General features: G+C 34.2%; 1 protein-coding gene across 1 annotated transcript in view; it reads left to right on the forward strand.

Annotated features, from left to right (window-relative positions):
• Nucleotides 1-21,998, forward strand: part of LOC137634242 (glycine receptor subunit alpha-4-like) — a 323,608-nt gene that overhangs the window by 175,995 nt on the left and 125,615 nt on the right. The window contains exons 6-7 of the mRNA XM_068366518.1: nucleotides 12,368-12,597; nucleotides 19,577-19,732. Coding sequence (XP_068222619.1) covers nucleotides 12,368-12,597; nucleotides 19,577-19,732 — 386 coding nt within the window. The remainder of the gene's footprint in view (nucleotides 1-12,367; nucleotides 12,598-19,576; nucleotides 19,733-21,998) is intronic.

The raw sequence follows: 21,998 nt of genomic DNA on the forward strand, positions 1-21,998 counted from the left end.
CTCTTTTTGTATACTTTTTGATGCGAAATTACCTGCACCATGGTGAGTTTATCGGCTTCCGCATTTAGTTCAGTAATATCACCGTTAAGACGTTTCTTTTCAGGTTTTGGAAAGTTGAATTTTCGTAAAGTAAACCTTTGACGACCTCTTTGTATCTTACGTCACTCGCTCGTGAACGCCGATGCAGATTTTTAAGTGCATTGAGAAAGGAGAATGTTGAAACTTTATTTTACGGAAGTTTCTTTTCACTTGGAAACATTTCAGAAGATAGTTGAATGTTATATTATATTATGTGTATATATGATATATATATATATATATATATATATATATATATATATATATATATATATATATATATATATATATATATATATTTATATATGTATATATATATATATATATATATATATATATATATATTTATATATACATACATATAAAGGCAAGGCTTCTATGACTACTTTACCAGAATACAAAAAGATGTATAATTTCATAACATTGTTAAGGTATAGGATAGGGGCATTCCTCAGTGCTTTTATCAAAATAATTCCATTGAGAGAGAGAGAGAGAGAGAGAGAGAGAGAGAGAGAGAGAGAGAGAGAGAGAGAGAGAGAGAGAGAGAGAGAGAGAGAAAGAGAGAATTATTTTAACTAAAAATGTGTTATAAACAAGCACCAAGAACCTTCATGATGCTGAAACCTAAACAATATGCAAAAACATCAAGAGGTCCAAAAAAAAAGCCTCCTGAACGATCGAAGAAATATGAACTGATGCTGAAAGAAGAAGGGAAAAAGACCGATGTATATCAAGACAGGCATAATATTTTGGGAAAAACCAATACCCAACCTTTTCCAGAACATCTCTCCTTATACGTCCATTGATATTCGGTATTGAACACAGCTGTGTCTTATGGACCGCCCGGAAACAGGACGTAGAATCTGCTGGTGAGAACAAAACGGCGTCTTGCAGATAAGGATGAAGGTGATGCCAAAAGGGAAAACATTTCATAAAAGATGCCATACGCATTCCAAACGCCCATTTGGTGAGAAAGTGATTCGCCTCAGGTGTTTTTGTTTGCTTGTGCTGTTTGGAATGTTCCTGGTTTTCGCCTCTGACGCTTTACTGGGAATTGAGTTATAAAACAGAAATTAAATTTCAGAAATGATATGTTCATAAAGATTATCATTTTTTTGTATCTTTTGTTTGTGTCTTTGCTTAGCAACGGCTCCTCTAATGATCAAGCGACTTAGTTTATCTTTCTTTTCATGTTATATCGTCATTTTCTCTACATCAGGTATATACTTTCTTTCATCTTTTCTACATTTATATCACGAAATATATTAAAAGTTCTTGTGATTCGCCTCAGGTGTTTTTGTTTGCTTGCGTTGTTCGAAATGTTCCTAGTTTTCGCCTCTGTCGTTATGGGAATTGAGTTATAAAATAGAAATTAAATTTCAGAAATGATATGTTTATAAAAATGATCATTCATTTTTTTTTTTTTTTTTTTGGATCTTTTGTTTGTGTCTATGCTATCCCATAAAGTGAATGTCGTACTATTTTGTATAATGAGCTTGGAAACTTTATTAATATCGTTTGTCTGTCTGTGCCAATTTTAATATCCAGAAGAGATATCAGTAAGTTATTTACGAATTTTAATTAAATTTGTAGGGTTCGTTCGATTTTCTGGTGTAACAATTTCTCAGGTTTCTTTTCTTCTGAATGTTATGGAATTCGTGCCAGCCTCCTTATGAGAAAACTTGCATAGGGAAAATCAAAAGGGTGAATTCAATTAGATTATTATTATTAGTATTATTATTATTATTATTATTATTATTATTATTATTATTACTAGCCAAGCTACAACCCTAGTTGGAAAAGCAAGATGTTATAAGCCCAAGGTCTCCAATGGGGAAAAATAGCCCAGTGAGGAAAGGAAATAAGGAAATAAGTAAATGATGAGAATAAATTAACAATAAATCATTCTAAAAAGTGACAACGTCAAAACAGATATGTCTTATATAAACTATTAATAACGTCAAAAACAGATTTGTCATATATAAACTGAAAAAGACTCATGTCAGCATGGTCAACATAAAAACATTTGCTCCAGCTTTGAACTTTTGAAGTTCAACTGATTCAACTACCCGATTAGGAAGATCACTCCACAACTTGGTAACAGCTGGAGTAAAACTTCTAGAATACTGTGTAGTATTGAGGCTCGTGATGGAGAAGGCCTGGCTATTAGAATTAACTGCCTGCCTAGTATTACGAACGGGATAGAATTGTCCAGGGAGATCTGAATGTAAAGGATGGTCAGAGTTATGAAAAATCTTATGCAACATGCATAATGAACTAATTAACTATATCTCCCTACAAGATAGTTAAACCATATTTTAGCCATGAGTTCTAGAAATTAATTTCTTCAAGGGCAATCGCGCTCACTATTTCTTATAGAGAAATTGCATTTCTTTTTGTCTGTCAGCAAGTGTGGCTTTTCAGAAAGAAAAAATATTCCAATAAATTAACAACGAACTTTGGTTTAGTTTTTGAAAGGGTCGACTATTGTCTTTTCATCAATCGAGATAAGAATTGTGGAGGCTAATTAACTTATATACAGATAAATATTTGTTTATTAATCTGCAAATAGTTCAGGTACTTCGGAAAACGTGTATAAAGTAGAAATCTTTTCTACTTTCTCTTAAACACAAAAAGACTTGGGAAAAGGCGTGAGTGTATGGTCCAGGTAAAATCTGATCAAATTGTTTCCACAAAGGCTGAATCCCTTGCTAAGGCTTTTCCTAATAGTCTCTCCGAGAATCAGCACCTGACAAGAGGATTGGTTTTCGTATTATAAAACTGTTTACGTGTTCCTTTGTCAGTGTTACGTGTGTGAGTGAATGGAATTTTAGATAAACTGCGATGTTTTCTTGAAAGACAACATTCGTATGATGTTGTCAACGTGCTGTTATTTATTTACATTTAACATATTTGGTATTTTTATTTATTTTATATATTTGATTGTATCTCTCTCTCTCTCTCTCTCTCTCTCTCTCTCTCTCTCTCTCTCTCTCTCTCTCTCTCTCTCTCTAATGCAATGCAAAGCAATGCATGCAGTCTCTTCTCTTTACAACATAAAGGATTATATTCCTTAATTCCAAAACAAAAATACGCTTAGTGGTGGATTGGCTATTTATCTAAAAAAAAAAGTTTGACTGGTTTCTTATCGCATAATATTTCTCTGCAACTTCCCCACATCGAATCGACGAATCGGTGTCCATACAAATATCTCAACCCTTCAGTTTTGTAGTAGGAATTATCTTTAGACCTCCCAAGAGTAACACTGATGATTTCCATTTGTTGATTGGAAATATTGCTGATTACTTAGTGAATATCAAACTCCCATGTTATATGATGGGTGATTTTAACATTAACTTAGTAATGATAACAAAGTTAATGATTTCATTAATCTGCTGCATTCATATTGCTTCTTGTCAACAATAACAAAGCCAACGAGGGTAACAAACACTTCAGCTACCTTAATTGACTACATTTGCACAAACGATTTGCAAAATCTTCAAGTAAGTGGAATATACTTTATTACATAAGTAATCACTTCCAAGTTTTTAGCGCGTTTTCTTTAATAACACCAGTTATAACCAGTCACCAGTTACAGCTTACAAGCGACCATACATTACTTCATTAAAAGACCATTTCAAAATAGAATTAGGTAATTATTACTGGATTAATGATATCATAGATAACGATGTAAATACGAGTTTTGATAACTAAATTGAAAGATTCTTAGAACTTTATAATAAACATTTCTCACTAAGGAAACATACATTCAAGGAAGAACGCAAGGATAAGACATACATAACTCAGGCTATAAAGAATTTTATAAAAAAAAAACAGGAGTAAATGACAAAAATTATATGCTAAGTGGCCCATTACGTATGGGGAATTTCTCAAACGGTATAGAAATGTGCTAATCTCCATGATAAGAACGGCAAAGGAAAATCACTATAAATATCAACTAAAAAACTAAGGGAAATGTTATGAAAACTTGGAGTTTTGTAAATTCATTGTTGGAATAATCGCTCGCTGCCAAATTGTCTTTTGGGAATTAACAAGCATAGTAATAACCAAGAAATTGCAGACTCATTTGATAACTACTTTTGTAATATTTCCAGTGCTTTAGCAAAGAATATCGGACAATCAAATGTTTCTTATGATTACTGTTTGCCTGAACGAGCCCAATGCTCGTTCTTTCTTCATCCAACAACACCTTTAGAAGTAAAATCAATAATCAAGAACTTCGAATTAACAGTAGCAGGATTTAATGATATTCATGTCAATGTAATGAAAGCTTGTTCTAACGAAATTTCCCAGTTTCTTGTATATATTATTAATCGTTCATTTAACGAAGAATGCTTTCCTAAACATTTACAGATTGTCAGTCACTCCAATACACAAAAAGGTGGTGAATTAATACATAGTAATTACAGACCAGTCTCCATACTACCCAGTTTAAGTATGATTTTTGAAAAACCTGTAGCTAATAGATTAACAGATTACTCATCGAAACACTCATTTCTATCAAACGATCAATTTGGTTTCAGACCTAACTACTCCACAGACCTTGACCTTCATTATTTTTGCCAAAATATTCACAATGTGTTAGACAACAGAGAATTTCAAATATCAGTTTTTTGCGATCTTTCAAAGGCTTTTAATACTATATCACACACAATCTTTTTAGAAAAGTTGAAAATTTATGGTAACAGAAGTATAGCGCATGATTAGTTTCAAAGTTATCTGAGCTTTAGGAAGCAATACACTGTATGGAAACAGTCAAGGTCTCAATACACAAGTATCATCTGTGGAGTCCTGCAAGGTTCAACTTTGGGTTCTATTCTATTTCTTTTATATGTTAATGGCTTAACACATACTACAGATAAACTTAAATTTCTCCTCCTTGCTGATGACACGAAAATTTCCACTCAGGGCAAAGACCTAAATTGTATTGAAGGTATATTCAATTTCGAACTATCGAAAGTTATTTCATGGATGAAAAGAAATAAATTAACACTTGCTCTATCTAAAACTCATTGCATGGTATTCTCATTGTTGATGACGGAATCGCCACATATTAATATTTATATTAACAATATCTTATTAGAACAAGTTCAAGGGTGCAAATTTTCAGGTGTGGTTTTTGGTTGTAAATTAAAGTGGAAAGATCATATATATATATATATATTTATATATATATATATATATATATATATATATATATATATATATATATATATGAACTAGTGACTAAAATTGGTAAGTTAATCGGAATATTATATAAAGTAAGAAACCGTCTGACAACTGATTGTTTAAAAATCATTTATTATTCTTTAGGTTATCCACATTTATTATTCGGTTCAGTAATATGAGGGGATCATTTAGTACTTATCTTGATAGTCTTTTTATTACAAAGAAAAAAGTTGTTAAAGACTCATGGCTTGAAGTCACCGCTATGCCCACACTGACCCTCTCTTCAAAACATTGAAAGTACTGAAACTTTCGGACATAATAGCTTTACAAACAAGTCTCTTTGCGTACAGAGCATTACACGTGCATCATGCGAGTTTTGGTTTCCGAGTTGCAGACTATCCTAATCCCCTCAGAGAAAACTATTTACAGCTGCCGTTATGCAGAACATTACATACACAAAGATGTGTAACATACAGAGGTGCAAAACAGTGAAATCATTTGCCTAATTTTATTAAAAAATAAAAAATAAATTATTGTGATAGGTTGAGGAATAGAATTAATGAAATGAATTTTGATAGTTACTGAGTCTTGTCTTTTTTCTTTTTCTACTTTTTTGCCGAAATCCAGCGATGTGTTATGTAGGATGTTTTCATTCATTATGTGTATATTATATTTTGCATATAACAATCTATTTATTATATTTTTCCACCGGTTTGTGTGTATCTGTTTAAGTGACTTTTTATTGTATCGACTACCATCTAGCAGACTATGCAAGCCGTTGATTTTTATGCACCATAGGGCTTTATTCTGACTATATGGCATATGAGTTTATATTAGCAGGTCTGTAAAGGAGCTTCCGCTCATCAGACCGAGCCAACAGTATTTCTATGTTATGTTCCATGATAATGTATTTATGTAATGGCCCAATAAATGTATCTCTCTCTCTCTCTCTCTCTCTCTCTCTCTCTCTCTCTCTCTCTCTCTCTCTCTCTCTCTCTCTCTCTCTCTCTACTTTTTTGTAAGCCTATATGTAGATTATACGATAATAAGTAAGGCGTGGAGATGTGGCGACCCTACCGCCCACCCTTTACATGTACATCCAGCTGTAAATGGTTATTGATGGCTTTTGAGGTCAAATTAAAGGGCGTGAGGATAGAAACCGTCCGAAAAGTAGACTGAGAAATCAGTAAGCTTTGCTTACTGGCGCCACCACCTTCAAGGAGAAGATTATGTTATGGTGAAGAAGAAGAAGAAGAAGAAGAAGAAGAAGAAGAAGAAGAAGAAGAAGAAGAAGAAGAAGAAGAAGAAAAAGAAGAAGAACGTTTTCTCTGAATGAAAGTCTAGTTCATATGGATATGTGTCATATTTGAAGAGAGATTTGAAATAAAAAAGACTAAACAATATCCTAGGCGCCCTTGCTTAGTGCAAAGAGTGTTTTTGTTAAATATGTTTTGATACTAAAACAGGTGCATTAAGCCTACGAATTTCTCTTTAGTCGAAAAGTTTTTACGTTGCTCTTTAATCAACATAATTACCGTCATGTCATCATTAGCAAAGTGTAAAGAATTGTTACTGTAAACATAATTAGAAATTCTGCCAGCGAAATGGGGTAAGAATTGACTAGCGCTCTCGTCTTTGCTAATGTTTTTCAACACAAGACTGTTTCAAGTCTCGAACTTATTGTAATAATGTTTGCGTTGCAAACACCTGTATACATTAGAGTCTTGACTTAAATGTTGTTAAGATGTTGAACCCGAGAGTATTGAATTCTCTGTTCCAGGTCTAAACAATAGCATCAACAATAACAAGGAAACTTTAAACGAAAGCTGCGCCTTACTTGACTGATTCTATTATAAGGAACTATGTAACGTAATATGGATTTTGAGATAACATGAACATTTCTCATTGTTTTCTTACCCATTCAGTCCTTTGGTGGAAGCTTACTTCGGTCTGTTGTTTCAAGAATGTGGAGATTGTAATCGTTGTGTAAGCAGTAGTACACACAAACTAAAACTCTTCAAATTCTATGGAATATTTTTGAAAGGATATCACCGTCAAATGTTTTTGTGAAGACTTGGATTTGTTTTCCTTTTAAACATTATTGGATTTGTAACTTAACTTCTGTTGTACTGTACTTTTGTAAGTCATTGGAATTTGTTATATAGGAATGATCATAACTAGGATTAAAGCTCAGTTGCAGAAGTGATTACTACATATTTCCCCCCTCTAGTTTACTCATTTATAAATGCGGTCAATATTTAAGAATGAAATACAGTAGATATATATATATATATATATATATATATATATATATATGGATTAATATCAACACAACATCGTGTTCAAATAGAAATAAATTTCTACCTCATACCTGGGATCGAACGCTAGCCCCTTCTAATGAAAGGCCAGATCGAAACCAACCATGTCACGAGAGCCCATAAAAGATATTGGAACCTGACCGCTACCAGCTGTCCGAGGATTTACCTGGCGAGACATCAGTCTCTTACCAGCGAGTTTTACCCAATATCCCGGGCCACCACGTGACACAATTGGCAGTAATTCATTCAAATTACCCCTAATGAGTCAATATGGATTAATATCAACACAACATCGTGTTCAAATAGAAATAAATTTCTACCTCATACCTGGGATCGAACGCTAGCCCCTTCTAATGAAAGGCCAGATCGAAACCAACCATGTCACGAGAGCCCATAAAAGATATTGGAACCTGACCGCTACCAGCTGTCCGAGGATTTACCTGGCGAGACATCAGTCTCTTATATATATCATCATCATCATCATCATCATCATCGTCATCATCATTATGTCCTATGATTATTGACGCACATGGCCTCGGTTAGATTTAGCCAGTCGTCTCTATCCTGAGCTTTTATATCGATACCTCTTCACTGATCATCTCCTACTTCGCCCTTCATAGTCCTCAGCCATGTAGACCTGGGTCCTCCATCTCCTCTAGTGTCTTTTGGAGCCCAGATGAAAGTTTGGTGAACTAATATCTCTTGGGGAGTGCGAACAGCATGCCCAAACCATCTCCATCTACCACTCATATGATGTCACCCACATATCTACAAAATCCGTTGGCTAATGTTTCATTGGCATACCACAATTTATGTCCATACAGTATGTGTGTGTGTGTGTGTGTGTAATATCTCTGGGTTTGTTCAACCCCTAAAAGAGAAGGTTCTTCGTAAATCTCTTTCATCTCTGTTCAAGTATATATTTTTCTGATCTATTGTGAAGAAAAACCACATTGATTCCTCGAACAATACATAAATGCCAAACAACTTTATCGTGGATGTTTCCAGTGAAAAATGTTTACTTAAAGGAATTTCTCTCTCTCTCTCTCTCTCTCTCTCTCTCTCTCTCTCTCTCTCTCTCTCTCTCTCTCTCTCTCTCTCTCTCTGTAAGTCATGTGATTGATGGTTTAAGTTATACCAATAAATGTTGTTAAATGACAAAAATACTAAACGAATGTTTTATTGATATGCAAAACTAATTTGGATACAGGTTTCTTTGATTGCAGCTAATTAAGAAATATCAACAGGTCTTTTTCATTTTAGATGAGGAAAGAAACGATAAAAAATACGTTACTTATTTAGTTTTTAGCTAAGATGAATTGCCCTTGATACCAAATTATATGGCGTTTAACTCCTTGTATTAGCAGATATTCAGTTTAAGATATTAATAGGGAAAAATATGACCGTTCTAAGTTTTCTATAAGCGTATTTGTATTCTACACAATCAGATATATCTATATTTATACCTAACGTAGTAGATATATTTTAGTATCCTCGTACCTTCAATTATCCCTTTCGACTTACACCTTTGTTCAGCTAAAGCTACTCAATCGTTCAAACATCCTTTCTAATAAGATGCAAAGTTAGTTCAGCATGACTGTTTAAACTTGATAGCTTTGGCAACAGTAAAATGCTGCAGATGTAATAACAAGCTGTAATCTCCTCAATTAGCATAGAACAGACCTACCACAATCATTTCTAAACTTCTCGTCCCTTATATAAGCCATTAATTTTGTAGGAAACCCTTCACAGTTGTAGTGTCGTATTTCTTCCAGAACTATATTTCCTCATTTTAAGAAGGCATTCTTAAATTGCTCTAACAGCCTTAATATTTGTCATAGAAAGGTCAGGTTGGTCTCATTCTTTTGGAAAATGACTGAAGTTTCTCATAAAGTTATCAAAAATATGCAAAAACATATAAATAACAGTGTTTTGCAAGAACGTACCAGTACGCCCATTGGGGGTGAAAGGGTTAACTTGAATGACAATAGTTTTGCCGTAACATGAATGCTAAAAGTAATCATATTCCTCAAATCCTCGGCATTATTGTATTGATGATGATGTGAAATTCATGGGTTTATTCTATCATTAGTTGTTACAGTAAGCCTTAAAATGTTTAATTGAAACTCATTTTTTCGAATTTTGTGTAATTGTTTCTTTCAAGCAAAGGCAGTGCATCGGGATGGGGGGCAAATTATACCTTCATTAAAAGAAAATATATAGTTGTTGGAACTATAATACCAGGGAAGACATTACGCTATTTAACATGCTTTCGCTATATCGTCAGAGGCCAACGTAATCAGTTCGGTTGAAAATGCCCTTTCTCTGAAACACGCCAGAATTTCTTTATTCTTTATTCTTTTTGTATTTTTTTTTCAACTTTCGTCTTCAGGTTGGAGCTGGTTGCTTCTCATTAATGTCACTTGCTACAACATTCTCCCTTTGACACGCCTTTCTGGGCGTACATTAATTATGCTCTAATGGGTCCCATTGTTGATTATAGTTTGAAGTGGATTTGCGCCAGCTTGCATTACATCTAGGTTCCAGCATTTAAGGTGTTGAATCTATGTTTCCCTTTCCTGTATTTTTCGATAGGTGTAATTTATGGACATTTCCGTATCAACAAATTACACGGTATTCCCTAATTTCATTGCATAAGAAGCCGTTGACTATGTACATAAACAGGGAGTGCTTTTAAAGCAAAATTAACGAGATGGTATTGTGACGGGCCGAGAGAAAGGTTGCGACTCAAAGGCAGGAAGCAATCAACTGAGTAACTTTATTATAGAACACTCTCCTTTATATACAAAACCTCAGGGCAACAGGCATTTTCATGTTCACAAGACAGACAATGTTACAGAGGAAAACCGGAGGCATGATTATTCAGGTTCTTTTTAGTGCGAGGGAAGAGCGCAGATACAAGCATAATATATACAAAATAATTTATGTACGATCGTGTGACACACGATTGGTACAGTATCATTAAGTAAAACCAATATTTCGAAGCAACACATCAAAAACCTTGTATCCAGTAATTGTATCTTATAAATCTACCTGATTATTTGCATTTTCGTCTCCTTTTGCCCTTGCTGGATATGTATCATGCTTCTCATGTGTAGTAATTTAATTCCCTCCATGGAAAAGTCGTATGTATTTTTAATTAGTTCACACGTTCATCATTGCTTACATTCATGAGCTCGTAAAGAGCGTACCCTTTCATAAAACTGGATTTTATGTGGTTGGATGTAATTCTGCCCATTCACAGCACGTCAAATCTTGCATTCTGCTAAAATTCAGCCGGGCATAATTTTCATGATGGCTCATTACATTCAGTTACGGTAATTGAATGTCAGAATTATATTTACAGATAGTTTTCATTATGATTGTATGCCGCTCACTTTATGTACATAATATATTGCTGTATGTTAATTAATTGAATTATATTTCATACAACTTTTGTACTCAATTACCATTGTTAGAAATAATTCATGTTAATATTGGTGTTAGTAATAATCCATGACAATACCACAGTTTGTTTACAGATTAGTAATCAATAGAGTTTGGAATGTACAATAACAACAGTTGTTTATGAATGGTATAAATAAATTCCTTTACGATTCCAATCAATATACAAAGAATACTCGAATAAGTGATAAATTTTCAAGTAATGATTTAACGTGAAAATGGAGAACTTGAAAACTTGAAGTTTCGAAGTAATCGTAATTGAAATGTTAAACTTTAATACTTTAAGCAACTGAAAACATCTTGATACGTCTCGAGGCAAATTCCTGGGATTGGAACGCTTGATAACTTTTAGCGATACAGTCGATTCCTCGCAAGGTTTCAGATCAAACGTTTACTCTCCTAATGGCTCCGAATTCCACCTTCCCAATCCTTGTATTTCTGTCTCTCCTCTTTCACTCTCTCCCTCATTTAGACTCCGATAATCATTTGCTAATTGCACATTGAATTTTCTGCCATTAATTCAGTTTTCTCGTTGAATTAGGCAAATGAAAGGGATGCGACACTTAAGGTTTAGTCATTAAGAGTGTGTCTGCCGAGAGGAAAAGGAAGTTGCAAGAAAATTCATCGTGTCGTTGTTGATTTTTAGATAAATATGTTGTATCTCTTTTGTTGTCTTTGATATTAATGACAATCTTGTCATTTCGCTTAATGGAGAGGTTTCTCTTTTATGACTTCATTTTTTTTTTCTTTTTATTTTTTGCTGTGAATCATCGTTGTCAAAGAAGAAAAAATTTGTCATTATTATTATTGTTGTTGTTGTTGTTGTTGTTGTTGTTAATAATAATAATAATAATAATAATAATAATGATAATAATAATAATAATAATAATAATAATAATAATAATGCTGAAAGTTTATAAAAAGCCGAAAATTTCTATTGTTTAATTGCCACAAAAATTACTAGAATTTTTTTTACCTTAAATGTATTGCTGAAATAATCCGTAAATCTCTCTCTCTCTCTCTCTCTCTCTCTCTCTCTCTCTCTCTCTCTCTCTCTCTCTCTGAAACACTAATCTCATTGGAGTGTTATTTTTCATTCCTGGATTGAGTGCCAAAGTGTTGTTGGTGTTAATAACAACAGATATATAAGTTATTGACTATAGATTTATACTTTCTATGTAATTTAGTTCTGTCTCTCTCAGCAGCGAATTTTCATTTTCATGTCACCCTTCCGTTCTGTGTTTGATTTGTACCATGACCCTGATGTGTAGTTTTTTCTTTTCCATTTTAATAATTGCTTGCATCTCTCTAAATAGGTAACTTCACCTGCCTGGAGATAGTCTTCACCTTCAAGCGTCGCTTGGGATACTACCTGTTCCACACGTACATCCCAACGTGTCTCATCGTCATCATGTCCTGGATCAGTTTTTGGATCAGGCCAGAGGCCGTTCCAGCACGAGTAACCCTGGGCGTCACTTCACTCCTGACACTCTCCACCCAGCATGCCAATTCCCAGAAGTCCCTGCCTCCCGTCTCCTACATAAAGGTATGAGGGACATTTTGCTTTGTTTTTCCCGATCATGTTGACATGGAGGAGTTGAACTGCGGCTGGGTTGGCGGTACTAAGGTCTATAGACCTTGGGCGGTACGATTTTTTCAAAGCACTGCTGTTCCGTCTTGTTGGGTTAAATGCCTTTTAAGAAGTGCATCAAACATGTATATGTTTGCTTCTCAGAGGGATCATTATATGTTTCTGTTGGCGTAGATGTATGTTGAGATAGAGTTTTTACATAAATTCATGTTTGTATATATATGTACACACACACACACACACATATATATATATATATATATATATATATATATATATATATATATATATATATATACATACATATATATTTTGGAGGAAGTATGGCAGATGTTGTCAGTTACGAGAGAATGGGTGATAAAAATAAATAGATAGGAGGTTATATGCAAAAGAATTGGAGAAGATTTTAGATATCTGCGGTAGTCAAGTTGAGGCTACATGAAGGGATTGTTGTGGTAACTTTCCTATATGGAAGTGAAGTGTGCATTCTGGTTGCAAGAGAAAGATCAAAGTATAAGCTGTTGAAATGAGCTGTTTGCATAGTATGTGTTGCATAAGAAGAAGAGAAACGTGAAGATACATTAAGAAATGATAAAAAAGGTAGAATAGAAGCAAGAATTTATATGATTATTTTAGGAAAGTTTGTCAACCTGAAGAGAATGGACGATTGTTAGTTAGAAGTTACGAGGAAAGTAAAACCTAAAAGTGGTTTTGCGATTGTCAGGAAGGACGTATTTTAAAGGAAAGGCCTTGGATTCATGAAACACAGTGGGGTGTATAAAACATGCCCATGCGGACTGTATCTAGAAGGCTTTGACGTACTACTGATGAGCTCTTATTGTATGTGTTTAAAATCATCAACATAGACGTTTTACAGCGCAAGGAATGCATCCACTACCCGTCAGTTAATTAAGTATTATAGAAATGTATGATGTAACTGTGTTTTGTTTAAAGCTAGATATTTGTAATGTATTTAATGGGGAGGTTGGTTTTTAATGCTTTGCATGTGCTTGTGTATCCCAAGAACATGCCAAAATGGAGGAACTGGACGATTGCTCAAGGGTGATTTGCATTCATGGTGATTCAGAAGTCGATGCTCGTATTTCTTATTTGATGCGCAGCAAGTGTAAACACAAGCAGGCAAAAATTGAGGTAACACTAAAGAAAGAGAGAAGCATCAAGTTTATGAAAAGAAGACTTGGAAGAAGGTACCCATAGATATTTTGCTTTAAAGGATGAAAATGGAAATATCAGCAAAAGATATAGTGATAAAAATTGCAGGGGATTTATATACAATGGTATGCAATAGTGATATAAGAAATAACTTTACCAATAGAAATAATGAAGCAACTGAACCGGTACCAAAAGTATGAGTAGGAGAAGTAAATAAAACATTAAAAGGAGCGAAAAGAGGCAAAACAGCTGGAGCACAGGACGTAATAATGGATTTAATAATAGATGGAGGAGATTTCTTAGTAGTAAAAGTCACAGAACTTTACCCCAAATGTCTGCAAGAATGCTCTATACCTAGAGCTTGGGAAAACTTCATTATTATACTAATTCACAATAAGGGAGACACAAAAGACCTGAATAATTAGCGCCCAATAAATTTACTCACCGTAATATATAAAATATTTACAAAGATCATATTAAGCCGAATAGAAAGATAGCTAGACTTTAATAAACTAAGAGAGCAGGCAGACTTTAGAAATGGATATTCAACAACTGACCCTATCCATGTAATTAACCAGTTAATAAAAACGTGAACAGAGTCTGAGAAACCAATATGTATGTATTGAAGCTTGAGGGTGAAAGGATGGTTCATAGCCTCAGTTTTGATAAGGGATTATAGGTAATTGGAGTAGGATTTAGTTAAACAAATAGGAAAGTCTATATCAAGAAAGAAATGTAAAAATAATAATATAATTTGATCTGTACAAAGAATTATTTCAAATAAATATTAGGGTTATGTACAAAATCTAAGCAACCAAATATTAGTATCCATAAAATATTAATACTAAATGAATTAAAACCTTAACCTAATGTAATGTTATTAGGTAAGCATGGTTCAGTGAAATAAATAGACTTATACAGACAGGTTTATAATTATAGGCTGGTATTAACTAGAGACTTCTGATCCGACATGGTGCATTATCAAATATAAGTTCGGAGTATGAGCCAGAACAAAATAGTTTAAACTCTCTTGCATGAAAGGTCGATTCAAACACACTTCACTAAAGCACAACCAGTAAACTTCTGTTCAGACTACTCAATTGGAGAAGACTGGTTATAGGCCAAAACAAGGTAGCCTCCTCACTCATCAGTGAGGAGATAAGACTTGAAATCATTCAAGTTGAGCGGGAAAAGAAGATAGCAGACAATGCTAAAATGTGGAGAGTCAAGTCAGAGGTCAACTTCAATAATAATTAGAAAAAAAAAATAATTAATGATCAAAGAAACTCACCTCCCAAGGACTTTATAGTAACTCTACATCACTTGAGCAAACCTAACCTATTTCATCACCAACCGATGGAGCTAGCCAATTCTCGACAGTATTGTATTAATAGGCTATGATAAAGCTTTTGATTTCGTCAAATCTTCAGCAGTAACAAAAGGCATTCAAAGACAAGGAATAGATGAATCTTAAGTCAGAACACTTGAAGATATCTATAAGAGTAGTAAAGCAATCTTAAAACTACATAATGATAGTGAGAAAATTCCGATTGAGAAAGGAGTTAGACAGGGAGATCCCATCTCTCCTAAATTATTCGCAGCATGCCTAGAAAACGTTTTTACGAATTTACACTGTCGTTGTTCAATGGCCACTTTCCTCTAGGTAAGGGTAGAAGAGAGACTTTTAGCTATGATAAACAGGTCTTCTGGGAGAAGGACACTCTAAAATCAAACCATTGTTCTCTAGTCTTGGGTAGTGCCATAGTTCTCTTGCTTGAGGGTACACTCGGGCACACTTTTCTATCTTATTTCTCTTCCTCTTGCCTTTTAAAGTTTTTATAGTTTATATAGGAGATATTTATGTTGTTTCTGTTCTTAAAATATTCTATTTTTCCTTGTTTTCTTTCCTCACTGGGCTATTTTCCCTGTTGGAGCCCCTGGGCTTATAGCATCCTGCTTTTCCAACTAGGGTTGTAGCCTACCAAGTAATAATAATAATAATAATAATAATAATAATAATGATAATAATAATAATAATAATGATAATAAAAATAACTTGAATTTGCAGATGATATAGTTCTCTTCAGTGAATCACAGAGGTAATTGCAAAATATGATAGAAGATTTGAATAGAGAAAACAGAAATGTTGGTCTGAAAAGGAATGAATTAAACTAAGATCATGTTTAATGAAATTACAGAGACAACAAATAAGATTGTTAATGAATATACTGTACGTACGTATGGTAGACAGGAAGTGTTTCCCTACGACATGAGACCGAAAATTAAAACGAGTATAACAATGGGGTAAAGAGATGTTGGTAAAAGAAATTAGATTCTGAAAATCAAAATGTCACTTTCTCAAAATAGAAAAGTATTTAATCAGATGGTCCTACCAGTATTAACTTATGCATCAGAAACTTGCTTACTAAAGCCTTAGCGCATGAGCCAGTTACAATAGAAAAAGCTATGGAAGGAATGGATTAACACTAAGAGACAGAAAACGAAAAGCATGGATACGAGAAAAAACTGAAGTAGAGGATATTCTAACAACGTGTAAGAAAAAGAAAGGGACATGGGCAGGATATATAATGAGAATGACAGATAATAGATGGACATAAAGAATAACAGAATGGGTCCTTAGAGATTGTAAAAGAAGCAGGGGAAGGAAGAGAAGACGATAGATTGACTAGCTAAGAAATTTATAGGTGTAGACTTGACATAGAAAAACCAGAAACAGACGAGAGTGGAAGGACATGCCAGGCCTTTGTCCTGCAGTGGATTATCAACGGCTGATGATGATGAAGTGTTTTCTAGCGCGTTCTTTTGTTATAGCACACCGGTTCTTTGCAACTATGAAGTATTTAATGGTATTCTGTCTTTTATGTCTGTGCGTATTACTTACTTTACGATAAGTTTTATAAATGCCAATTGAATCCCAACCTCTAAATAATATTCTGCTGACATTTCGTAGTCATCTATGCTTCTTACTGGTTAAAGATGTTGTTCCGAATTTGAAGCATAAAATATTGTAAGATATCTTTCATTGATATCCTTTTAATTAATTAATTCAGAGAGGTATTCTTATGTTGAATAGCCATTGTACGTAAATTCCCCGAATGAGATTTTCAGTCTGAAGTCAATGACACGTATAACCACTCAAGTCCATTCAACGGCACCTCGTCTTTATGGGAGAAATTAAAGATTTTCCTTTACCCAAATACGAATCTTCTGTACAAAGAGGAAAAAAAATGTTAGAAACTTTCTTGTGAAGTGGAAGTTGCGGTGAATTAGAGCGTCACGGTAACTTCGAATCTGCAATTTCAATTCTGGAATTGCTTTGCTTTTCTTCCCTAGAATCTTTCCAGTCTGGCGACCGTTTGAGGATGTTTTATAATTGGGTCTTTTGTGAGATATTGTCTGTCTGTTGAAGAGAGAGAGAGAGAGAGAGAGAGAGAGAGAGAGAGAGAGAGAGAGAGAGAGAGAGAGAGAGATTGGCGCCCTAGATATTGCCTCTTGAATGTGTGAAAACTTTTCTTTGGACGCACTCTACAATTTATTTTAAGTAAAACATCCTAACGATATCTTAAAGATTTTTTGGGGGTTTCCTGACTTTCTGTTCATGTTTTTATATTGTTTTTTACATTATGGATGTTGCTTTTATTTAACGATGCTAGAAACAGCTTGTTAATGCTTTTTTGTCGTTTAAAATGGCATACAAATATTTGCAATAACGTACTGGATGGATCTCGTAAATATCACAATAATGTTATGATGATACTTAGTCATGATCGAATTAAATTTTAAGAGAGGAAAAGTCTGGAAGTCATTTTTTGAAATTATTATTATTATTATTATTATTATTATTATTATTATTATTATTATTATTATTACTATTAATATTATTATTATTCAGATCGTCGAGTCAAATTTTTAGACTGATAGTTATCCTTGGACAGTTTTATGCTGATTGGAACAGAAAAATTATAGAAATTGGACAATAGAGTTAGATAACAGTGAAAGGGCTGATTGGTAAGAATATAACAAAATACAGGTACGTGTATTATAAAGACAAGCTGGTAGCTACTGGAATACACGCAAACATGCCTTGTATTTGTGTATGAAAAAATGAAAACTAACGAAGAATTACGCAAAAATTTTTAACCTCTCTATCTGTTGTAATGCTATTATCATTGAATAGAATTATTTTTCTTCAAAAGTTCCAGTTTGCTTATTTTGTTTATTTCTTTTTCTGTCGAATCATAACTTCACAAATAGTATGTTTATAATGCCCTCCTATGGAAGAGATATTTGATATTGGTACCAATATATATTATATATATATATATATATATATTATATATATATATGTGTGTGTGTGTGTGTGTGTGTGTGTGTGTGTGTGTGTGTGTACAGCCGTACATTGGCCTCCTTGATTGGCTTGATCACAAGTGTTCGATATTGGTAGTGACGCGCTTTGATGTAGGTTTATGCACGCAGATTGAAAGGAAGATTTCCAAGGTTTAAAATGTTTTCGTGCTGAAGATTTCATCTTTCGGGAGAAGGTGGGTGATAATTTATATAATTTTTGACCTGAGGGCGCAAATCTCACCAAAATATTTTGGGAGTTATGAATTTTTATTATAAAGCAAATGAAAAATAATAATTATAATATTGTTATTATCACTATTATAAACTAAGCTACAGCCCTAATTGGAAAAGTAGGATGCTATAAGCCCAAGGGCTCCAAATAGGAAAAATAGCCCATTGATGAAAGGAAATAAAGAAATAACAAACCACAAGAGGAGCAACGAACAACTAAAGGAAATATCTCAACAATAATAACATCATTAAAGTAGATCTTTCTTACAAGTATATATAAACTATAAAAACTTTAAAATAATTAAGAAGAAGAGAAAGAAGATAGAAAAGTGCGCCCGAGTGTACCCTCAAGCAAGAGAACTCTACCCCAAGACAGCTTGTGTAAAGAGGATATGGCACTACTCAAGACTAAAGAGCTATGTTTAGATTTTTGAGTGTCCTTCTATCCTTACCAAGAGGAAAGTATCCACTGAACAATTGCATTTCCAGTAGTTAACCCCTTGAGCAAAGAAGAATTATTTTGTAATCTCAGTGTTGTCATGTGTATGATGACAGAGGAGAATGTAATGTTATTCGAACTATATGCGCCTCTCAGATACATTCCAGAAATACGAGACAACCCCCTCCCTCTTCTTTTCCATGATCTTTTGATCTGTGTATGGTCATAAAGAATTCAGACACAACTGACTCCCCACTTTCGAAAGAAGTAATTGTAATAATATCATTTGGTAAACAGTATTAACATTTCTACAACAATAAAAAGATTTTTGAATAACTTCTTTCAAATGGAACTATTTAATTTATGGCTGTGTATGGTTTAGGTTAGATCATTTATTGTAATTGGAAATTATTACATTATCTTTGATCCTTTAAGGTGACATGTCATTTTCTTCATCAAAAGTCTTTAGAATTTAGAGTGTTTATTTCAGAAAAAAAATGTGCTCTTATCAATGAACTAACAGCATAAGTTTAAACTAGCATTAAATCCGAGTTAGCCATTATTATTATTATTATTATTATTATTATTATTATTATTATTATTATTAAGCCCATTACTGTTGTTTGCTCTTTCGTCTTATTTCTCAGTATAGATGCAAATATGCCGCCCAGTTTACGAAAAAGAAAAACAATTCTTATTCAATATACCTTTCCCTTCCTACAGGCCATCGACGTGTTCATGTCGTCGTGTACGGTGTTCGTGTTCTTCTCGCTAATGGAGTACGCCCTCGTTAACGTCTTGCTGGGGGACGTCCCTGAGGAGCCAGAAGTGAGGATGAGAATGAGACCTAGAACACTTTTTCAGGTGGCTAGTCAGCAGGTATCTTATTTTTTCGCTTAATGAGAATTTTTGCCTCCTTTTCCCACCCTAAACCTAACTCTCTCCTATCCCTTTCGTAACAAAAAGGTATGTCTTCGTTTTCCCATTTTCCTGTTCGTCGTCTTACGGTGGCTGTTTCGAGTTAGAGATTTTCCCTAGCTTATCGTCTTGTTTTATTCCTGGTAAATAACTAGCATCTTTGCTTGTATATCCAGGTAGATACATCTTCAAATGTCATCTCTCATAATCTTTTTGATATGTGCAGTTAATAAACAAGGAGTTCTCGTGTTCATAGTTAGATGCTTGGTGTCTTAGAATACCTCTATACTAACGGAATGATTTTGCTAACCAAATGTATCATAGTTAAAAACCAAGTATCCCCCAAAGTTGTCTAGAATATCATAGTTTTGAACCTAGTGCCAAAGACTATATTTACTCGACTATAAGATTACTATCACCTTAATGAGGTGCTGTTCTTGGAACCAGCCGATAACAACATATACTGTGCTTGCTTTTCACTGACCGATGATTTCCAATACATGTAGAAAGGTTAAAACGAAAACAGAAGTTGAGAAGAAAATAAAGGGAAGCTCCCACTTCCTTCTTGAAGACTAGTCTCTAGCCATAGATCATCGGGTATAGAATTAGAGCCGTTTTAATTGTAGTGTGATAATGCGAGCGAGGCTTTGTTGCACATTTACTTCAAGTGGAGTCAAAGTAGTGGTAGCAATCTTTCCGTTGTCTTTTGAAACCTCTTTTGACCTTGATATTTTCTATCTGATCTGTATACTTTAGGCATTCCGAAGATAATAGGTAAAATAACATGCACGTAATTGTTTACTGAGTCCAATTGAAGTAGATGCCTCATAATTACATTTGTTATATTTGTTCAACTATTTCTCTTCACATTTCTTAGACAATTTCGTTATTAGAAAAGTAGGGTCATTCTACAGTACGATAGTTTCCATGTTCTTCAAGATTGAATATGTCATTCCTCTATTCTTTTGCCTTTAGATGGTAATGGGAGGTATTGGGAGTGGCATGCAAATGCTATCTTGAATGTCTCGTAAGGAAATGCTACTTTCATTTACAGGAGTTACAGAGAACATTTTATTTTAGTACCGTTCGGTAATTATTGTCTGACGTCTGTCTAACACGTTTTTGCTCATTTCATTTCTTTTTTACCTTGTATTTGCTATGAAAGAATCTCTCTCTCTCTCTCTCTCTCTCTCTCTCTCTCTCTCTCTCTCTCTCTCTCTCTCTCTCTCTCTCAATTCGCCTCTTAAACACCCTTCTGTGTTTTCAAGCAAGCAATTCTCTCTCTCTCTCTCTCTCTCTCTCTCTCTCTCTCTCTCTCTCTCTCAATTCACCTCTTAAACACCCTTCTGTGTTTTCAAGCAAGCAATTCTCTCTCTCTCTCTCTCTCTCTCTCTCTCTCTCTCTCTCTCAATTCGCCTCTTAAACACCCTTCTGTGTTTTCAAGCAAGCAATCTCTCTCTCTCTCTCTCTCTCTCTCTCTCTCTCTCTCTCTCTCTCTCTCTCTCTCTCTCTCTCTCTCTCTCTCTCAATTCGCCTCTTAAACACCCTTCTGTGTTTTCGAGCAAGCAATTTAGAATTTCTCCAAATCTCTGTCTCATCCGTCATATGGTCTTTTCCATCCCTTTTCCTCTTTTCCCCTTATGAGAAGAGAAGTAGCCCTTCTTAACTCACTCGAGCTGCAGCTCATCTTCCCATTATCCTCTTACCTCGTCAGTTTTTTTAAAGGAAAGAGGGACTCAGGTTTCCCAGTCATTTGCGAGCCATTTCTTCCCTGCCATTGTCGTGTGGTATTACATTCCTTTTTTATCGGAACTCGCACACAAACACGCTCATAAAAGTTTCCGAGCCCAAGATTCATCGCAATCTTCTATTCCATTAAGATCACCTCATATCCCTCAGGTAATAAGATCTCAACAGGTGCTTCTGTTAATGCCATTTTTACTGATTTCTGTTTCCATTTTTTTTCTCTTTGTGTTTTCTTTGCTGTTGTTTTAGTTTCTCAGTGTTTTTTTTACCAGAGGTGAAGCTTTATACTTTATTATTATTATTATTATTATTATTACTGTATTATTATTATTATTATTATTATTATTATTATTATTGTTATTAATTGCTAAGCTACAACCCTAGTTGGAAAAGCAGAATGCTATAAGCCTAGGGGCTCCAACAGGGAAAATAGCCCAGTGAGGAAAGGAAACAAGGAAAAATAAAATATTTTAAGAATAAC

Source organism: Palaemon carinicauda, chromosome 44, assembly GCF_036898095.1.
Source record: "Palaemon carinicauda isolate YSFRI2023 chromosome 44, ASM3689809v2, whole genome shotgun sequence".
In the NCBI taxonomy this organism is placed as follows: Eukaryota; Metazoa; Arthropoda; class Malacostraca; order Decapoda; family Palaemonidae; genus Palaemon; species Palaemon carinicauda.